A 19,370-nucleotide genomic window follows, 5' to 3' on the forward strand; every position below is an offset into this window, starting at 1 on the left:
AGCCGGCCAACAGCCAGCAGCTCACAGGAGAAGCAGCACACACACACACACACACACACACACACACACTCTTAACAACTTAATTAGTAAGATACATACTTCATAAAATGTCACATGAATTATACACTGAATTGTAAGGAACTGGAATGTGAACAGTTACAGGTTATATCTAAGTTACTTTTTGAACGGGAAAATCTACCATATTGTCCAGCATAAATATAAGAACCACTCATACTCCACAGAAAAAAGAAGGGTCAATCATGTTTTAGCTTAGAGGACGTTACCTTGCTTGTAGTGTGGAGTCTGACAGTGGAGAAAGATTTTACTGTTCCCTGTGTAAGACCATCTCATTGAACCTCATTGAACTTTTAATGATACAGGCCTACACAGTGATCTTACCTTAAAGTCACAGTGTCCACTGTTTATCAGTTTGGTCACCATTAGTGTCGATGAAGATAGACTGCAAACTAGATAGCAACTGGCTTGATATGTGTATAGTGCAGGTTATCATACTGTAGCTTGGTGATTAGCTAGCTAACTAAGCAAGCCAATGCCTATTTCCTTAATGCTTCCTCTCAGGGCCATTTCTAAATATTTGGGGGCCCCAAGCAACATCCTACTTGAGGAGGTCATCAGTGATGTTATTTTGCATGTCAGAATGAAAATGTATTTATGCATTATTCATTTTCAGTTTATTAAATGCCAGGATAAATCCAATATAACAATTACAACAGTTACCTATGGAGACAATATAATATTTTAACAACTGAATTTCCTGATTACACACACACACACACACACACACACACACACACACACACACACACACTTTCTAAGCCACTTATCCTTCTGGGTAGCAGGTGGACAAGGAGCCTATCCCAGCGGTCAGTGGATGGATGGCAGGAAACACTCTGGACAGGTTGCCAGTCCATTGCAGGGCAGACGGAATTTTCTTAATTAAGTAAATAATAAATAAAATTGAATAAAGAACTACAGATAAAATAAATACAATGTGTGTTGAAGTGTGCCTCATTTCTGATTTCTTGATGTTTTGGGGAAAAAGTAATCCGTGATAAATTCATAAGATGTTTTTTTGTCAATATTTTAGGATTGGCATAAAATAAATAAATAATCAATAGCTGTACCTTCTTTGTCCACTATAAAGAGTTCCACACCTTCCAAATTCCAAATCATATCATAGATAGTTCAGACTCTAAATTCTGATTGTTCAAACCTGTTGTAAAATAAAGTAAAGCTATTAGTGGAACATTATAGTGAGTTTACCACTGTTAAGGGATGTTGTTAGATGCTGTAATGCTCAGCCAGTCAGATTTTTAAAAAGTAGATATTCCTTTTATCATCTTTCACGTACACTCATATAACCACAGATTTTAAATAATATGTAGTTTCATGTGTCAAGTTAAAACACCGTTCCAAAAAAGTTGGGACACTGCAAAAAAGTTGGGACACCGTTCCAAAAAAGTTGGGACACTGCAAAATGTAAATAAAAACAGAATACGATGAACTGCAAACCATGTACTTCCTATATTTAAAAGTAAATAGTGCAAGGACAACATTTTAAATGTTGAAACTGAGAAAACAAATTGTTTTTTGAAAAATATATGCCCATTTTGAATTTGATGCCGGTGATACATTTCAATTTGGCAAATTTGTGTAACGCTAAAGGAAAAATACCTGGTGGAAAATCTCACAACTAATTAGGTTAATGGCAACAGGTCAGTAGCATAATCATGTATAAAAAGAGTATCCCAGAGAAGCTGAGTCTTTCAGTAGTAAAGATGGGGAGGGGTTCATCACTCCGTGAAAGACTGAGTGGGCAAATAGCACTACAATTCAAAAAAAACATTTCTCAATACAAAATAGCAAAGAACTTGAGGATTTCATCATCTACAGTAAATAACATCATTAGAAGATTTAGAGAATCTGGAGAAATCTCTGTGTGCAAGGGACAAGGCTGAAAACCAGTATTGGATGGCCATGATCTTCGGGGCCTTAGATGGCAATGCCTTGAAAACAGATACAATTCTGTAGTTAGAATTACTGCACGGGCTCAGGAACACTTCCAAAAACCATTGTCTGTGAACACAGTTTGTCACTTGTTTAAGATGGACTGAGGTGAAGTGGAAAAGTGTCCTGTGGTCCAGTGAATCAAAATTTTTAATTCTTTTTGGAAATCATGGATCCTCTGGGCTAAAGAGGAGAGGGATCATCCAGTTCGTTACCAGCACACAGTTCAAAAGCCAGCATCCATGATGTCATGGGGGTGCATTAGTGCACACGGCATGGGAAGACACCATTGATGCTGAATGATACATGCAGGTTCTGGAGCAACATATGTTGCCATCCAGATGATGTCTTTTTCAGGGAAGGCCTTGTTTATTTTAGCAAGACAATGCCAAACCACATTCTGCATATATTGCAACAGCATGGCTCTGTAGTAGAAGAGTCCAAGTATTATACTGGCCTGCCTACGGTCCGGACCTGTCAACCCACTGAAAACATTTGGCACATTATGAAATGAAAAATAGGACAAAGGAGATCATGAACTGTTGAGAAGCTATAATCCTATGTTAAGCAAAAATGGGAAAACATTTCACTTTCAGCTGGTCTCCTCAGTTGCCAAACACTTACAGAGAGTTGTTAAAAGAAGAAAAAGAAGTGATGCAACACAGTGGTCAACATGCCCCTGTCCCAACTTTTTTGAAACATGCTCAAACTGAAAATAGTCATAGCTTTCAGAAAACAATAAACTTTCTCAGTTTCAGCATTTGATATCTTTAATCTTTGTTATCTTTAATTAATATAGGGTTTAAGTGATTTATAAATCATTGCATTCTGTTTTTATTTACATTTTGCAGTGTCCCAACTTTTTTGGAAATGGGATAGTATTAAAACTATTAGAACATTTATGCAACACTCTTTGACCATTCTGTTCCATAACAACAGCCTTCCATTAACAAACTACACGTCTTGGTGGAATAATTGTTTCTTATTTATAAAAAGGTCATTATTTTATTAATAGCCACTCACTGCTTTATTAACCTCAGTTACAGCATCCAGATTACTGTAGATGTTTATCAGTGTCTCTTTGCACAAATATACCCTGGATGTTTATCAGAAAGAGAGCACTGTTTAAGCATCTCAGTCTCTCCCTCTTTCTGCTGAGATGCACACTGACAAGGTCACCCAAGATCATCACCCAGAAATACACACACACAAGCAACAAAGTGCTGCTCTCATCAAATACACACTCAGACAAATGCATAAACAAATCAGTGGCATACAGTTCACCCTACAGCAAACAAGGTCACTCAGTCAGGGCAGGTTCACTGACAGCTGAGAGAGGCTTCAGAGAGCTGCTGGCCTGTGATTTCAGCTTAAAGGGAGATACTGGCACAACTCCTTTACTTACAATACCATGAGATGAAATGGAACTTTTTTTTCTCTAGCAGGTTCAAGATCAATATGTTTTTAACCATGTTCTTACGTAATTAGCAATCATCCACAGTTATATGAAATACATTTCTCAAGACTCACTACTTTTTACTGATTATTGGCTGTGTGTCACAGAATTCATTATATATCATGTGAACCAAATAATAGAGACAACTCAATGAAAGCTAACCAGGCTAAACAGGGATGGGAGATTTTTAACACAGTGTTACAATTAAGCCTCTTGAAGTAAACAATGATTGCAATGTGAATAAAATACATTCAGTTTAATCATGCATGATACATGGTGATGTACTTTGTGGTCGAAAATAAATGACCAGTGTTTCACCCAGCCCTGGACAAACTCTAGTCACAATTCACAAATTATGTTTATTTTAATGCAGATACATTTTATCTGATTAAGTTGGATAAAACCAAACCAAGTGTGTTAGCTGGCACTCCATATTTGCTAAAAAGAACACATAACTACACTAGATTACTTGCGTTAGCATCAATTTTCCAGACTTTCCAAATGAATGTTACAACCAGCTCCAAATTCTGATTCAGCTGACACTGACGATGGGGTAAGCTGCAACGTTTTCACGCTTATGCTGCTTCCTGCTGAATTCCTCATGAATAGTAGGTGCTAGAAACAAAGTTAAAAATTCACATTTTCTTTTAAAGTTTACTTTGAAAAATCTTCCTTTAATACTTTAAAAATCATTTAGCGAAAATCAAAAATGTTAGTCCTCACATCACGCACACTTTGTTGAAAAAAGGTTAAGATGAGGCAAACTTGCCTTATGGGGTACAAAGACTATTATAAGTTTGTGACCAGCACAAAAGTTAATTTAATGGAAAAAGGCCTGATTGTTAATATTATTTACTTATTTATATTGTCCACTCTTAATTGGGTAATATCAGTACAGTATAGTGTCTCTCTACTTTCTCTACCCCTAAAAAGTCAAACAATAAAAATTATTAACAATGTCATCATTGTATCGTAATGTTGTTAGAAATATCACTCACTTTAATATAACAACAGTGTTTTTTGTTGGTACAGTAGGGCGCAAAAGTCAAAGACCACCTTTCATTTATTTAATTTCCAGTCAAAACAGCTATTAAGTACAAGTTATTCATTTTTCAGTGTCAGAAGAAAAGGAGAAGCTTATGTTTAACAGAAAATTTAATTCATTCATTTTTAATTAATTAATTCAACAAAAAATTTAAAACATATAATTTCATTTATTTTCAAAAACGTTTTCTTCTTTTTGGTCTGGTTCCTTTTTACAGTCAGGACTTGTTGACAGCTACACATCCTTTCAGACTCATAGTGTTGGATTGTCTTCTCACAGTCGAAGGATGGACAGAAACACAAGATTTGTTTTTAGATCTGAAGCAAGAGTGGAGCTTGATTGTTTCCTCTCTCTCAAAGACCAAAGCTTTAAATGTTGATTATCTGACAGTGACAGTGTTGGTGGTCTATAAGGTCTTGCATGGTTGTTAGGAGTTCCATTTTTTCTATATATTCTTTACTAATTTTTTGAACAGATGGCTTTGAGTTATAGCGATGCACTTGTATTTTGCTATCCAACAGGCTATAATGTATCAGTGGCAGCGTCTGCAGTGTGTCCGTCATAGAAAAAGAACTGTACATTTCCATCTTTTGTTATTTGAGAGAATTCCTTTTATGGTGAAGTGTTTCATTTTAAAGGTGAAAGTGTTGTTCTATCCACCCTCCAATCTCACAATAACCACATAATCCTTTCTCTCTGAGCAGACAGGATTTTTGTATCTGTTCATTTCTATGACTAGATTTCTATGACTGCAGTTATAGTTACACACCCAATTAAGTTCACACCTGCTTACTGTGATCATCCTAACACACTACAAATACACTCAAACATAGAGACACAGGCCAGAGGCCTATGCACCTATTATTAGGTTATAGAAGCGTGTAACAAAACATTGGGCCAGTCGGCGGGCCCATTTAAGAGGTTCTTTTCAATTACTGTATGTTGCAATCACTCTTATCAAGACAGATAAGTTTCAGACAAAACCAAGCATAGTGTTATGTTTTCTTCAAATGCAGCTAAAACACAGGGACTTTACCAGTAGGCAAAGACATGCCATTCACTATACATTTTAATCACATTAATCCATTATAACTGTGTTTCAGAGCTTCACATAGACTCATACAAACCCTGCTGACATTATGTGTGGCTGTTGTTCCATTATGGAAAGTGATGCTTTCTTAAAGAGATTATAATTGTTTCATTATTGAGATTTCCAGCTATGATGATGCGTGACTCTGCATCACAGTTACTGAAGGGACCCACTTGTCTTATGGACGTCAGTTATGCAACTGACCCTTGGTGGCCTGAGTCATATTACAGTAATGAAACTTAAAACTGAACATTATGAATGTTCATATCCGTCTTCCAACAGACTGCATCCTGTTTAAGTAATACTTAAAAGCAAAATGTCCTTACATGTTAAGCCTCCTTCTTACGTCTTAGTGAGTTCCTCTTTCTGAGAAAAGCTTTTAAGGAATCATCACAATTGTTTTACACGTTTTCACAGTCAGATGACTTCTATTTTGCAGAGTCAGCTTGTGGTTTCATTTTTATAGCTGGAAAAAAAGTTAAATGTAGACTTGTGTGTTTGTGTGCATGTGTGTGTTACTGGTGTTGGGGTTCAAAAGATAAAGTCTCGCCAACTTGGGCAGTGACTGCAGAGGAACAGATGGAGACAGAACTAGATGCAAAGGACAAAGTCACTATTTTCAGCAAAGAAAACCCTCTCTATGACCTCGACATGCAACTACACAGCACAGGCCACTACGAATTCCAGTCCAATGGTGAGTAACACGGATTTTGCCCAATGTAGAATCTGAGATAATATAATCATAGGTATCCAACCACAGATATCAGAATATAGAGTACGTTCTATAATTATTATACATTAAATACTACTAAATATTCAATAACTACTAACCTGTTAGTTGTATAAGACATTGGGAAGTATGGGCCCACCTATCATCTCTTGCAGTTTAAGGTGTTAATCATGGTGCAATATATTCAGGACGAGTACTGCAGAATGTAAATGCTTTACCACCACACATCACAGGTTCAATATTTCTTTAAAACTGCAAACTAGTCCAGTAAACTTTCATAACACAGATAACAATATCACAAAATCGGCAAAATGTTCCAGACCTGAAATCACATGATAGTGTGATTTAGTCCAACGTAATTAACAGGAAACTAGAAATTTGCAGCTACTTCTGTGCTAAAATTATGGGATGCTCAATATTCCGTAGAAAAGACAATGATTTGTTTGAGCAATTTCAAGTAGCAAAAATTACTCAAAGTTCAGAAACTCAACATTTGGAAAACATATTTACAGCAGGCAGTAACGTTGGCTTTAGCATCATGGCTGATTCACTGTATATTTGATTTTCCGTCTATACCCAGAGGAAAATTTTATTGCTTAGATAATAATGATTACTCACAACATCACTACTGAGAAGGCTTTTAGTCTTGGATAAAGAATGATTGTGTTCATTCTGAGATTCCTATCTTTAGTTCCATTGCAGATAATTATTAGCATTATTATTTGGCAAATCTGAACACAATGTGTGATTTTATTGAGATCTCTACTAAAGAGGAGATACATATGAAATTTCTGAGCAGCAGAAAACTTAAGCAAAAGCCTCATTTATCTTTCCATCTGATCTGATTGTTGTTCAGTAGAAACTATTGATATCTTTTTTTGATTTTTCTTTCCTATGAGTAGTTTTAACTGGAACATTTTGACAGTGTGCCATCTTCACATTCTTTCTGCAGATTTGGAGCCTCCAAAGTCTAGAAGGACCTGCTGTTTTCCAGCAATTATTATATTTATGCTTCTGCTCACAGGAGCGAATGCCTTTCTGGCCTACAAAGGTAAAGAACTATCTGTGCATACAGATTATAAGTCACTTTTATCAGAATAGCATGGATTAATTGTCTATGTGTAAATTGCATGTACTGAAAACTTACACCACAGAATATACTATTTGAAGATACACAGTATTCATTAAATCAATATGTGTTATACTGGTTGATGGCTTTGTGAGTATTTGTACAGTTTATGGTAAAAAAAATGCTGATTAAGTACATACATTAAAAATTGTAATATGTAACCTAATCCAAAGGATATACTATATTAATGTAGTGTAATTTGATTACTTTGAGACTATGTGTCTTTTTAAAGTCTTTGAAATATGAGTTTAACAACTTTCAACAAGACAGGAAAACAGAAGAAAATGCACTGCTTTATGAAACAAAATGATCTATTATACATACATGATAAAATTAAACATATAATTGTATATATTTGCCAATGGCACAACCAGAATTTCCTATGGCCAGCTAGGAAGCAAAGGTCACAGAGACATCACTATAGTGAGATTAACAACTACCAACTAGCCTTGCTTATATTACCACAAAGAAAAAAAAATGATTTTAAGCTGCTGACCTTGCATTTAACTGAGTAGTTAACTTACTATAACAGCTGACAGCACACCACAGCAGGCAACTGCTACCTAACTAGTCGTGTAAATGTTGCCAGGTGCCATGGATTTTTACTTGTTTATGGTGAAAAAAGGCATGAGGATGCAAAACTTACAACAAATGACAAAGAAATCCTTTACTCTGCACAAAAAAGACAAAGCATGCCAATGCCATGACTAATTCCCATTTTGGAAACACCAAAGTATTGTGGAGACTTCAACTTCTTTCACATGTCTGCAGCTCAGTTTCAGCTGATTTTTAGATGCTACAAAACCATGTGATAAAGCAGAGGACAAACTAATCATTTGGATGTTTGTCAAAAGTTGTATTTGCTGGGACCCAGCAGTCTAGTCAGTTTGGATGCTGCAGTGCCAACCACAGAGACAACAGACATTGGTGGAGTGAGTTCATGTCTGCAAACGTTTTAAAAATAAACAGAGAACAAATGAAATAATGCCCTCTTTTGCCAAAAATCTTAAAAATCATGTTTGGTGTGAGTGGTAATGTATTCTGTTATTGTAATGTACTTGTAGTCTTATTACTGTCTTTTTTATGTAACTATAACAAAATATAGTTACTTTTAATGTTTCCTGATTATGTACCACTGTTGCATGTATTCTGTTACTATTCAAACCTGTAGTTTCACAGTACGTCTGCTATTAAAATATTGACAAATTAAGACATTTTTAAGCATCATAAACACTTGTTTCAGAAATGAATCTGTTACACCGGATAAAATCCAAAAAGCACAGGAGTGGTCACTGGTTTCAGATGGAAGAAAATCTGCCTTGATCATGACTGAATAGCTAATGACATCAATAAAGTTATGTGAGTGTACCAGGAACTGGGAAGTAGCAGTCACTTCAGGATTTCTAGAGGAAATAAAGAACAAAGACGGAAAACTATGTGGAACAAGCTGTCACACATGGGCATTTCGTCCACTAGGGCACATCTATTTTTAAAACTATTTTAATATAAAACTATGAAGTTATTATTTTATCAAATACACATTTTTGTTGATTTGTTTCTGTAAAATTTGGAAAAGGGTTGAAATGTGTGCCAGTTTATAAATCATATTACCAGTGAGTTCACCGGTCTGGTTATTTCAGTCTTTCTTTCTGTATTTTTAGTCTGTCCTTTTATAACGGACGACATCCACAAAACAACGTTTTCAAATAAATTTGTTGTATTAATTTATATGCAAAGCATCCCATGTAACATTCACCAATTTATATTTAATAACCTGATGAATTTCTATAAGAGGGAGTTACTAACAATCGACTAGCTACTATGTACATGAGGGAAAGTGAGGAAACTGGCATAAACAACTGTTTATTAATCTGGAAAATGAGATTGCTCTGAGAAATTGTACTAGAGCTGGGCTGAAGAGACGAACACAGACTAAAAAAGTGGTGCTACACTTCAATCAAAGTGGGTGGATAGAGCAAGCTAGCACAGGCCAGTGTGACAATGGGCCTCTGTAATAGACTGATGAATAACAAAACCCTCCACTTCTCTATTTGCTAAAATGACAGCACACCACTATTTTAAACACATGTAATGATTGTACATGTAGGCCATGCATGCATCCGACACTGTAGTCTGTCACTGTTTACATACAATATACAATCAGCAACAACTCTGAATTTCTGCCAGTTCACTTCATGATTGCTCATTAGTCAGAGCAAAAAAACAGACTTAGCAGGTACTTTTTCAATAACACTACTTGTCTGTCATCTCTATTTTTATTTTTTTTTCATCCACTAGCTGTGGGTTTATGGTTACCTATGATTTAGGCATTAATGTAGTTACACTGCCCAAGCCTGTCAGTCATTTGTCTAACTTAGCTGATGTTATAAATGGTTTTGAGTTGACTGTTTGCATCATTCTTTGGTTGGAAATTTAAACACACCATTAGCATTTTTTTATTTATTTTATAGTGTGTCAAACATTCATTGGCTCATATTATATGCACTTGCTGGTGTTATGACAGGATGAGTAGGATGTATGACTTAAAAATAAATACAAAATAACATAAAAAGCTGGCCAAACTAATCTAAATCTTTACTATAATATACTAGGCATATGAATATGCTTTGCTGCTTTAATAGAAGGAATAATATAAATGCATGTTTCTACTTGTGTGTGTGTGTGTGTGTGTGTGTGTGTGTGTGTAGTCTTCACTCTGGAAGCATTTATTCACTCTCAACTGACTGATGATCCCACAGCAGAGCTGCTCAAATCTTCCTCTGCTGGGCACCACCTGGGCAGCTCCCCTCTAGATCAGGTAATCACACACACACACACACACACATCAGCAAACACACATACACACACACTACAGATGCACTGGTACCACTGTTCCCCTTCCGATACCAATATCTGAGATTCAAATATCTGCCAATTTGAAGTACAGATGTCGATACTAACTATATCTAAGCTACCTACTTGATAGGTGCCTATAAAATGCTTGAACCCTTTTACTTTTTAAATGTTTTGCATACTAAGAATGGCATTTACTGACTGGATAACTTAACATTTAAATTGTTTCAGAGCTACAAAAAGTCGCTGTTTTTTTGGCATGGATTATTTTTAAATGCTTAATTACATTTTATCTATTGAAATCCCTGCTGGTTGTGCCTTCCCTCAAAATATCGGTGTTACAGATTTAGCAGTTTGCATTTTCACCACTGTTCTCTTTAAGCGTAAAATAATCCCACACCACCGACATGTTGCTTACTTGGTTAAGCTTCATCTACTGGTGCTCATGCAAGCCTCACTCAGTAGTGTGCATGCATGCCAGAAATTAGCACATATTATTAGTGTTTTCTTTCACCAATACTGATACTGTGTTTAAGTATCAGTACTGGTGAAAAACGTGCACTAACATGCACATGCAGATTTCACTTAGGAATTATGGACTTCCTATAGGCTTGTTTGTCCAGCCTGTGTGGAGAAGAAAAAGCTTTGGAGTCAATGATGACACAGATACACGTGCTCAATTCCACTGCCCACCAGCTACAATACCAAGTGTACAGCATCAACCAGACGAAAGGTGAGACACAAACACACAGCTGCGTCCAAAATCCCACTACTGCTACACACTCTCAGATGAAAAGGTATGAAACTGTCACTGGGGCAGTACCCCTCTTGTCACTGGGGTGGTACCCTAGAGGGTACATCTCAGTACCTTTAGTCAGGGAACATAACTGTACCATAATCCATTGACATTATATTTTCTTTTCTTAAGTTGTATTGACTCGACACACTCTGTTTCGTCTCCAAGCTTTTTATTTTTTGTTCCGTTTTAAAACATTAGGTTATGTAAAGATACAAATATGTACTTTTCACCTGGGAAAACTTATTTAAGTTACGCTATTGGAACCTAAAACCACTGTTGTACCTTTGAGGGTACATTTACATTGTTTGTACCTTGATGAATGAAAAATGTCCCTGTGCAGTACCTTCTAACAGTATACTATATAAACTATATTAATGAATTGAATTCTAATGATGGTGTACTATGTTTGACATACTGGTTAGTATGGTAGTGTTCAGTTTTGGAAGCAGCCATTATCTCGCAGGTGATCTCGTAACAAGAACATGAGGGGAGAACCATAAGAACTTTCGAGCTAAACGTGTGTGGGAATTGTGATTTATTAGAGTTGGAACACACTGAGAGAGATATTTCTAAACCAATCCTCATAAAGACAAACCCATAGTAGGGGGCGATGGTGATGCTTGTCAATATTGTCCAATGGACAACAAGGCTGTCATTAGCCCATTAAATAACACAAGTTAGCTCAGCTGAAAAACCATCAAGCACGATGTGTGTAATGTATGAGGAGAACACATTAAATAAAATAAAAACAAACCTCTTATAAGGAAAAAACAGCCCTGTTCACTAGTTAGCTTGTCTTGTGTTATCAACTGGTACTCTGGATGTCGAATGAGTTTGGTCTAGAAGTATTTGGGGCAGATTTTGGAGGGGATGTACCCTTGTTTGTGGTGGATTTTGGTGCAATCCAATTGCAAAAGTTTTTCAAGTGTGTTCTCATTAGAGGATCACGCCTGGCACTGCAAAACTCACACATACACATAGACACACATAAACACATAGATGTTTGTCTTGCTATAATTGTTAGGAATTCCAAAGGTTTGTAATGATTTTTGTATTACTGTGACAAAATAAAACTACACCTACACCTAAATCTAACCCTGATCTTAACCTTAGCATCCAAAAGGCAATTTTCTGCTATTAAAAAAATAATAATAATTTGTGGCTAAAACAACACATGCTCAAGTGAACACAAACAAAATGTCCTTACTTGAGCAAAAATGTCATGATGTCCTATCATTGTGAAGACACGTGGTCCTCACAAGTATAGGAAGACAAGAACACACCATCAGTATGATTCTAGTGCACTTCATACATAAATGAATAATAGATCTAGACATTTGTTTTAAGTTCTCACATAGATATTTGATATGTGTTTTTGTTTAGGCAATAAATAAAATTTCAGAAAATTATTCATTTTAAAGTACATTACAAATGTCATTATCAGAGGTTATTTCATTTTGTTGTCTGCATTAACTGTTCTGACAACCTGGAATGTACAGATTAAAGACCATACCATAGGAGACAGTGATTCATTAAGATCCCAATTCTCTTGTCTGTTCAATAGCACTTCGTGGATTGCCGGGACCACCAGGACCTTCTGGACCAGCTGGCCCTTCAGGGCTTGTTGGGCCCACGGGTGAGTTCTCTTTTCAAACAGCACGCACCAATGCACTGCAAAATACCACCACTATTCATCAAAATCACCACATACCCTACACATCACACTCTCTAAACCTCTAATCTCTAGTACCGCACCAAACACCCTCAGTTCCCCAAACACAAACAGTGGGGTCTGGTTCATATAACTGCAAATGACCATCACAAATATAACATGTATAGCTTGCCCTTACACCTACCCCTAACCAATCACTTCATGTTTAACTCTATCTACCACTAACCTTACCCAAATATACTTTGAATGACACATCATACATCATATAACATCATCTAGCCTGTTCTTTGTGGCTCATCCATTCATATTTGCTTTTGCTCCCTAAAATGCATGTGTACAGCTCCCCCTGCTGATCATTTATGGCAGCCACAATCCAGCGTTTTCTCATTCTCGGCTTTGATTAAGCCAAGGTTCTCCTAATTCCTGAGGCAGCACCACAATAGCTCTGATTAGCCTTGAGTTTACTAACAGAAAGCATAGCAAATATACATGCTCTTTGCTTATTAAGGAGGTTTGAAAGCATTGGTTACTCTATTAGTAAAAACTGGCCTGCAAGTGACGCCTGATTAAGGATTAAGTAGTAACACACATTCATCTTCCTTAGAGTTAACCCTGTTTCCTATGTCTCTTTTCTCTCAGGTCCTCCTGGTGCCAAAGGTTCAGATGGACGACCAGGACTACCAGGAGTTAAAGGAACCTCAGGATTGCAAGGTCAGTGTGTAGAAAAATGCAAAACCTTGAGCTGACCTTGATGTGTGTGCTTACCTTTTGTTTAACTGTTTTCAGGACTATGGCTCAGCTGTATTGTACATAATAGTTACTATGTGAATGTGTGTGTGCAGGTATGCCAGGAATTCCAGGTTTGAAAGGAGAGAAAGGAGAGACCGGTGTTGCTGGGCCAGTAGGACCACCTGGGAACGCAGGCCGACCTGGTATTACAGCTTTATGCATTCATCAATCCATCTTAAATAATCCAAACTGTTAAATTAAGTAAGCCTCCAGCTTTCTAGTGAACTAAACAGCCTTGAATGAATAGTAAGTTTATTACATTCATTTCTTTGCCTGGAATTACTGCTGTAAGCTCTACTGCCAACAAACATAGGTTATTCATAGAATCAGATTCACAGTGGAGTCAATAAGAATTCATCCAGATATAATTCTGTGTTCTTACTTATAGGTTTCATAGATGAACTGCACACTGAATTGATCATATGTGTCTGACATCACTGCATAAGTTCAAAATCTAATGCCACATTGGCTGTTGGGCATTAGTCATAAGAAACGTTTTCTGTTCAGCTGATAACTCAACTAAGAGTAACCCTCAGTTGATAACTGCTTGTGATTGGGCCTTTGTAATCTAATAACTCAGCACAGCGTCTGATATTATTAAAACCAGAATATAAATGGTGATTCTGTTCTGTAGTCAAATGTCTAACTGACTTAAGCTGCTGAAAGTCCTTCCCAGCTGCTTAGTCTGAGGCTCTTACAAGTACAGAACTAATCCTCACTATCTAAAGTCCTGTACCTCCCTCTTGTCTCTCTAGGTACCCCTGGTATCAAAGGTGATCCAGGACAAATAGGACCACCAGGTGTGTATTGTTCTTAAATACTTCTCAGTGAGCTCATCATTTGTTTAGATCCCACTGTATTTTCATCGGTTTCATCAGTTCTTTGCTTGATTATGAGGTATGTTTCAAAACATTAACTGTACACACCATGCACTAATGATCTAATCTGATCTCATTGTATACTTTCTCCAGGTACTCCTGGCCTAGAAGGTAAAACAGGTCCACCTGGACCTCCTGGTGTTACTGGGGCACGAGGGTTGAGTGGAATTCCAGGTAATTTTGGATAATATTGGCACTTTCCCACACGAAGACGTATTGCATAATATTTATCTCGTCCTCTGAATGCTGAGCCTCTTTTACACCTCTCCTATAGGGCCTCCAGGATCGAAAGGGAGCCCTGGCGTACAAGGGCCACCAGGCCAGGCAGGATCTGCAGGTCAGAATCCCAAGATACACATAAATCACATACAGAAGTTAAATTGAGGTGCAGGGATAACAAGTTTTGCTTTCTTCAGGATATATTCTAGAACAATTTCCATCACTTATATACACAACAGTTGTAAGCTCATCCAAAAAGATGAGCAACTGCTAACATTCTTAACATTAAAAAGTAAACAATACAATGCCTAATGACCTCTTTCTGAGTGAGTGAACATACATGCTCTGACAAACATTCCTCAATCATTATTTGATCTACTACAAAAATTAGAAGTGAACATTATATAAACTGGTGCATGTGAATACAACCCTAGTTTACAAGGCATTCCAACACATTGTTCCATGTATCTGCCCACATGTGATGCTCCAGTATTCAAAACTTCAGTACATTCATGAATGGACACTCAAACTGGGCATTAGCAGCTAAAATGTGCAAAAAATACGTTAAAAATGCAATCTTGGTGGCTTAGTCTTTTACACTTTTCCAGGTCTTCACTAACATTTCCAGACCTTTTCATTATTTTCTGGCATTTCCATGACTGGACAATTAGTCTACAATTTTCCAGGTTTTTCAGTTTTCCAAGATGCCTGTGAACCTTGAAAGGGAAGTGAGATGTGACATGTTAAACTTGTCCTCCACAAATTAATAGACTTAGAAACATACATGCAACACTCAGTTTGTTGTCCTAAAACAGCAGACTTAAGTTGAATCTACTGACTGAGATGTGATCTCTCTGTCAATCTCTCAGGACCTCCTGGGGCCAGGGGGCCACAGGGACAGCAAGGCCCACCTGGAGAAAAAGGGTCAGCTGGACAGAAGGGAGACAGTGGTGCTGCCTCTTCAGGTAGTAACACAGCGGCCACAGTGGGTATGGATGCATGACACACAGGTCTGAGCTTTGAAAATGACTTGCTGTTTTTTCCAGGCCAACCAGGTCCTCCAGGACCAAAGGGCGACAGAGGATTACAAGGTAAATCAGCAACTTGAAACCGAATATCACATAATAGACATGGAGTTTACGTAAACATGTACGGTTGATGAATGCATTATTATATTACATAAAATGTGCAGGTCTTCCTGGTGTACCTGGAGCTAAAGGGCAGCAAGGCAGTAAAGGAGACACTGGTGAGTGTTTATTTAAGAATGAGATACTGCCTGACTCTTCAGAATCTTCATTTGAGCTCAGAGAATGATTACTATTCCCTCTTTTACTCTCACAGGGTCTCGTGGTTTGCCAGGACCAAAGGGTGATATGGGTATGTTTAGGAACATCTTTGTGAATGTGTGTCTAACAATTATACAGTAACTTGCCAAACAATGAGCCAAAAGCATTTTTGGTGTTTTATTCACTGATCCAAGAATTCTGTGAACAAAAAAAAATTAAATTATAAATAATTCATTGTATATTTACTTTTTTGTCAACATATTTGACTTGATATAATCTCTCTTTCGAAATGTGATGAATTCAGGATATTAATTTCAGCTTCAACTTTGTTTGTCCTTCAGAAGAAATCATATCATATATAGTTCTGCTATAGAACAAAACTTTTTCCCAAGTAATTTAGGGCCATTTCTTTTGGTCCACTCATCATGAAATTTTTACACAATGTAAAGGGCAACAGGCATTTTCAAATTCTGTCAAGAATTAAAAATATGTATATTCTGTGTTTCTGTCCTCCAGGACTTAAGGGTGCAAAGGGGGAGAAGGGAACTGATGGACTTCCTGGCCTTAAAGGAGTTAAGGGCGAGCCAGGTTCTCAGTCTAAACGTGAGTGTCTGATGTGTCCTCTATCCTTTGTTTCTATGTGGAATATGTCTCCAGTGTAACAGTACATGTAATATGTGTCCCATTAGCTGTGCTGCGCTTGGTGGGCAGTGCGAATAGGGGTCGAGTGGAGGTAATGCATAATGGCGAGTGGGGGACAGTGTGTGATGACAGCTTTGACACTCTGGATGCCACAGTAGTGTGTAAGATGCTGTCTTTCCAGAGAGCTGTGTCTGTCTACAAAGCACCACCAGGTGAGTCACTACAACCTTTTAGTGTTACTTCTTTTTCAACAAGACAAATGAAAAGTAAGGGCCAGATCTTGACTTGAATTTTCCACTGTGCCTTTCTTATGCTAATTAACAAAAAATACATGTCTTTTACAGACTACATATATGATGTGGTATTTAACCTTTTCGTATGAATGTAAATTATGATTCATCACTTAGCAAAATGTACCACGAGCCCAATGTCTTATAAAGCTGCCAACAAGATGTAAAGAGGTCTCCTTTGGATTAAATCCTTTAGATTTATTAAAACAAAAAACCTAATGCCTGTGCAGTTAACAACATTGATTATATTTTATTCCATATTTAAAAATAGGCAACATAAAAAGTCGTTTGTACCTGCTATCTCCTCTCAGAATTGGACAATTCAACATTGTCCCACACCTTATGGAACTGCAGCCTAGCTCCTGCCACCCTTGCTCCTTAGCAGAAGCTAACTGCTAAGCATGGAACTGAAGTGCTCATCTCAGGGTAGAGGCCAACTAAAAAGGCTAACTTGTGTCTCAGATGTATAAACGAGTCATTAGTGAAGACATTGTTGAACGTTTGGTGTGCATCGACATAAAGTAGGCCACTTCAGGCATTATGTCAGGCAGGCATTGTCTGGGACAGAAGCAGCCTTGGGGACAAGATGTTTTTTCTTTTTGTTTACCATTTTCTTTCACAGGAGCTTCTTCAGCTGATGGACAGATGTACAACACTTCTCTGCACTTCAGCAGGTATGGTAACCAAACCCTGACTGGTCTCTGAACATGATGTTCCGTGTGTTGTGTTTTAGGAACGGGTCGTATCTTGCTGGATGAGGTGAGATGTACAGGGACAGAGAGGAGCATCTTTGATTGTCCACACAACGGCATAGGACAGAATGACTGCAGACACGAGGAAGATGTTGGAGTGAGCTGTGTCTGAGAGCACTGCATACAGCCTTGAAAAACAGACACCAAGAATGGAGATACACACTCATATATATATATATATATATATATATATATATATATATATATATATATATATATATATATATATATATATATACACCAGCATATAAATCAGATTGAATATTAAAAAAATATTTAAGGTGATAAGTAAAGTAAATAAAATAAAGTAAATAAAATGTTTATTACGATTATTATATGTTTTGAAGTTATTATGATGACAGTTATGAATGCCTATTCTCTCTCTCTCTCCATATCTCCTCTCTTCACTCTCACATGTAGATGAATTGATGCAGGCTAAACATGTTAAATAACAAATTATCATTCTGGGGACTTCTCGGTTTCTTACACTCTCTGACATCTTCCCTGGAGATCTTCTCCCAGCTTCTATCTCTCAGGCTTTAACGTGACATCTATCTGTCTGTCTGCCTGTCTGTCTGCTTCATTAACTCAGGGGTCTTGGGGGTGGGCGTACAGGGTCACTCTCAGAAGCTATGTGTGTGTGTGTGTGTGTGTGTGTGGGGACACTGATAAATAAATGATACAGTCAGTGATAGAATAAATAATGAAAAAGAAAGAGAGAAGCAGATAGAGAGAGATAGAGAGAAGGGGACAGGTGAAGTGAGGTCATACTGCAGGCAGCATTCATATTGAGCTCTGCTCTGGTGAGTAAGTGCAGAGTGAATATCAAGTTGTCTGTTGATCGAAGCTTCAGGATGGTGGTAGGATCTTTTAAATGTAGGTGAATTATAATATTGATTTTATTTAATGTAATGGAGCAGAGATCGTTTTCAATAACTGTCCTTAATGTAATGGCTACCTAACTTAAGGAAGACAGTGATGCAGAAGGTAATGAAGGTTACTTTGTGTAAGATGACAGGGCTCCTGCTTTGCTTATACACAGGGACAGTGCTACAGCGTTTAGCTTTGTATGTGTGTGTGTGTGTGTGTGTGTGTGTGTGTGTGTGTGTGTTTCTGGGCCTTAGCCACCTGTCACTGAAGTGGAAGGATGGGCCTTTACTGCAAAGAGTATTTGCTCTGAACAGCTCCTCAGCTGAACAAGATTAGTGCAAGAAGGTGCTTTTGGAGTACTGCCACACTGCAGGTCACTGGGTAATAATGACAATAATATATGCAAGCCAGTGGCATAATAAGTGACCCTCAGCCCCACAAATTGCCAGGCCAGCCCTGCAAGACCTGACATAACCGTGCAAAATCTTCAAATAGTATTAAGATATTACGGAGCCTATAAGATGACATCACAATTTTTTTAATAAGGCGTTGCCAAATTAATATATTGATGCCATAACTTACATTTCTCGTGGCTACAAATCAATATATTTAGACCACAAATTAATATATTGAATCCACAAGTTCTGATGGCCACAAATTAATATTTGGTGTTGTGCACAAAAAAGGTCAGGGGATAGCATATTTTCTGCTCTTTCATTTAGAACAAGGCAGAAAAGCCACTGAAAATATAGCATCACCAATGGGGGAGGTCAACAAAAGCCATAGGCTCTCTCATCTCAGTGACCCCCAACCTTTATGCCAAACAACCCACCTCCCAGACT

General features: G+C 37.4%; 1 protein-coding gene across 1 annotated transcript; it reads left to right on the forward strand.

The window, feature by feature from the left end:
- The first annotated feature begins 6,086 nt into the window (after window positions 1-6,086).
- marco (macrophage receptor with collagenous structure) lies at window positions 6,087-17,846 on the forward strand. Its single transcript, XM_036567999.1, has 17 exons — window positions 6,087-6,313; window positions 7,302-7,400; window positions 10,187-10,296; window positions 10,941-11,064; window positions 12,695-12,766; window positions 13,442-13,513; window positions 13,645-13,734; window positions 14,347-14,391; window positions 14,563-14,643; window positions 14,744-14,806; window positions 15,558-15,653; window positions 15,735-15,779; window positions 15,881-15,934; window positions 16,030-16,065; window positions 16,491-16,577; window positions 16,664-16,828; window positions 17,640-17,846. The coding sequence occupies exons 1-17, from the start codon at window positions 6,199-6,201 to the stop codon at window positions 17,768-17,770; spliced, it is 1,485 nt and encodes a 494-aa protein (XP_036423892.1). The 5' UTR covers window positions 6,087-6,198; the 3' UTR covers window positions 17,771-17,846.
- Window positions 17,847-19,370: the final 1,524 nt, after the last annotated feature.

The sequence above is a fragment of the Colossoma macropomum genome, unplaced genomic scaffold, assembly GCF_904425465.1.
Source record: "Colossoma macropomum unplaced genomic scaffold, Colossoma_macropomum, whole genome shotgun sequence".
Taxonomy (NCBI): domain Eukaryota; kingdom Metazoa; phylum Chordata; class Actinopteri; order Characiformes; family Serrasalmidae; genus Colossoma; species Colossoma macropomum.

Excerpts from the sequence above, each read along its gene's own strand:
- marco (XM_036567999.1), top strand. The coding sequence starts at position 6,199 with ATGGAGACAGAACTAGATGCAAAGGACAAAGTCACTATTTTCAGCAAA. Across the intron at positions 7,401-10,186 it reads TGCCTTTCTGGCCTACAAAG|TCTTCACTCTGGAAGCATTT; the intron begins GTAAAGAACTAT and ends GTGTGTGTGTAG. Across the intron at positions 11,065-12,694 it reads CAGCATCAACCAGACGAAAG|CACTTCGTGGATTGCCGGGA; the intron begins GTGAGACACAAA and ends TCTGTTCAATAG.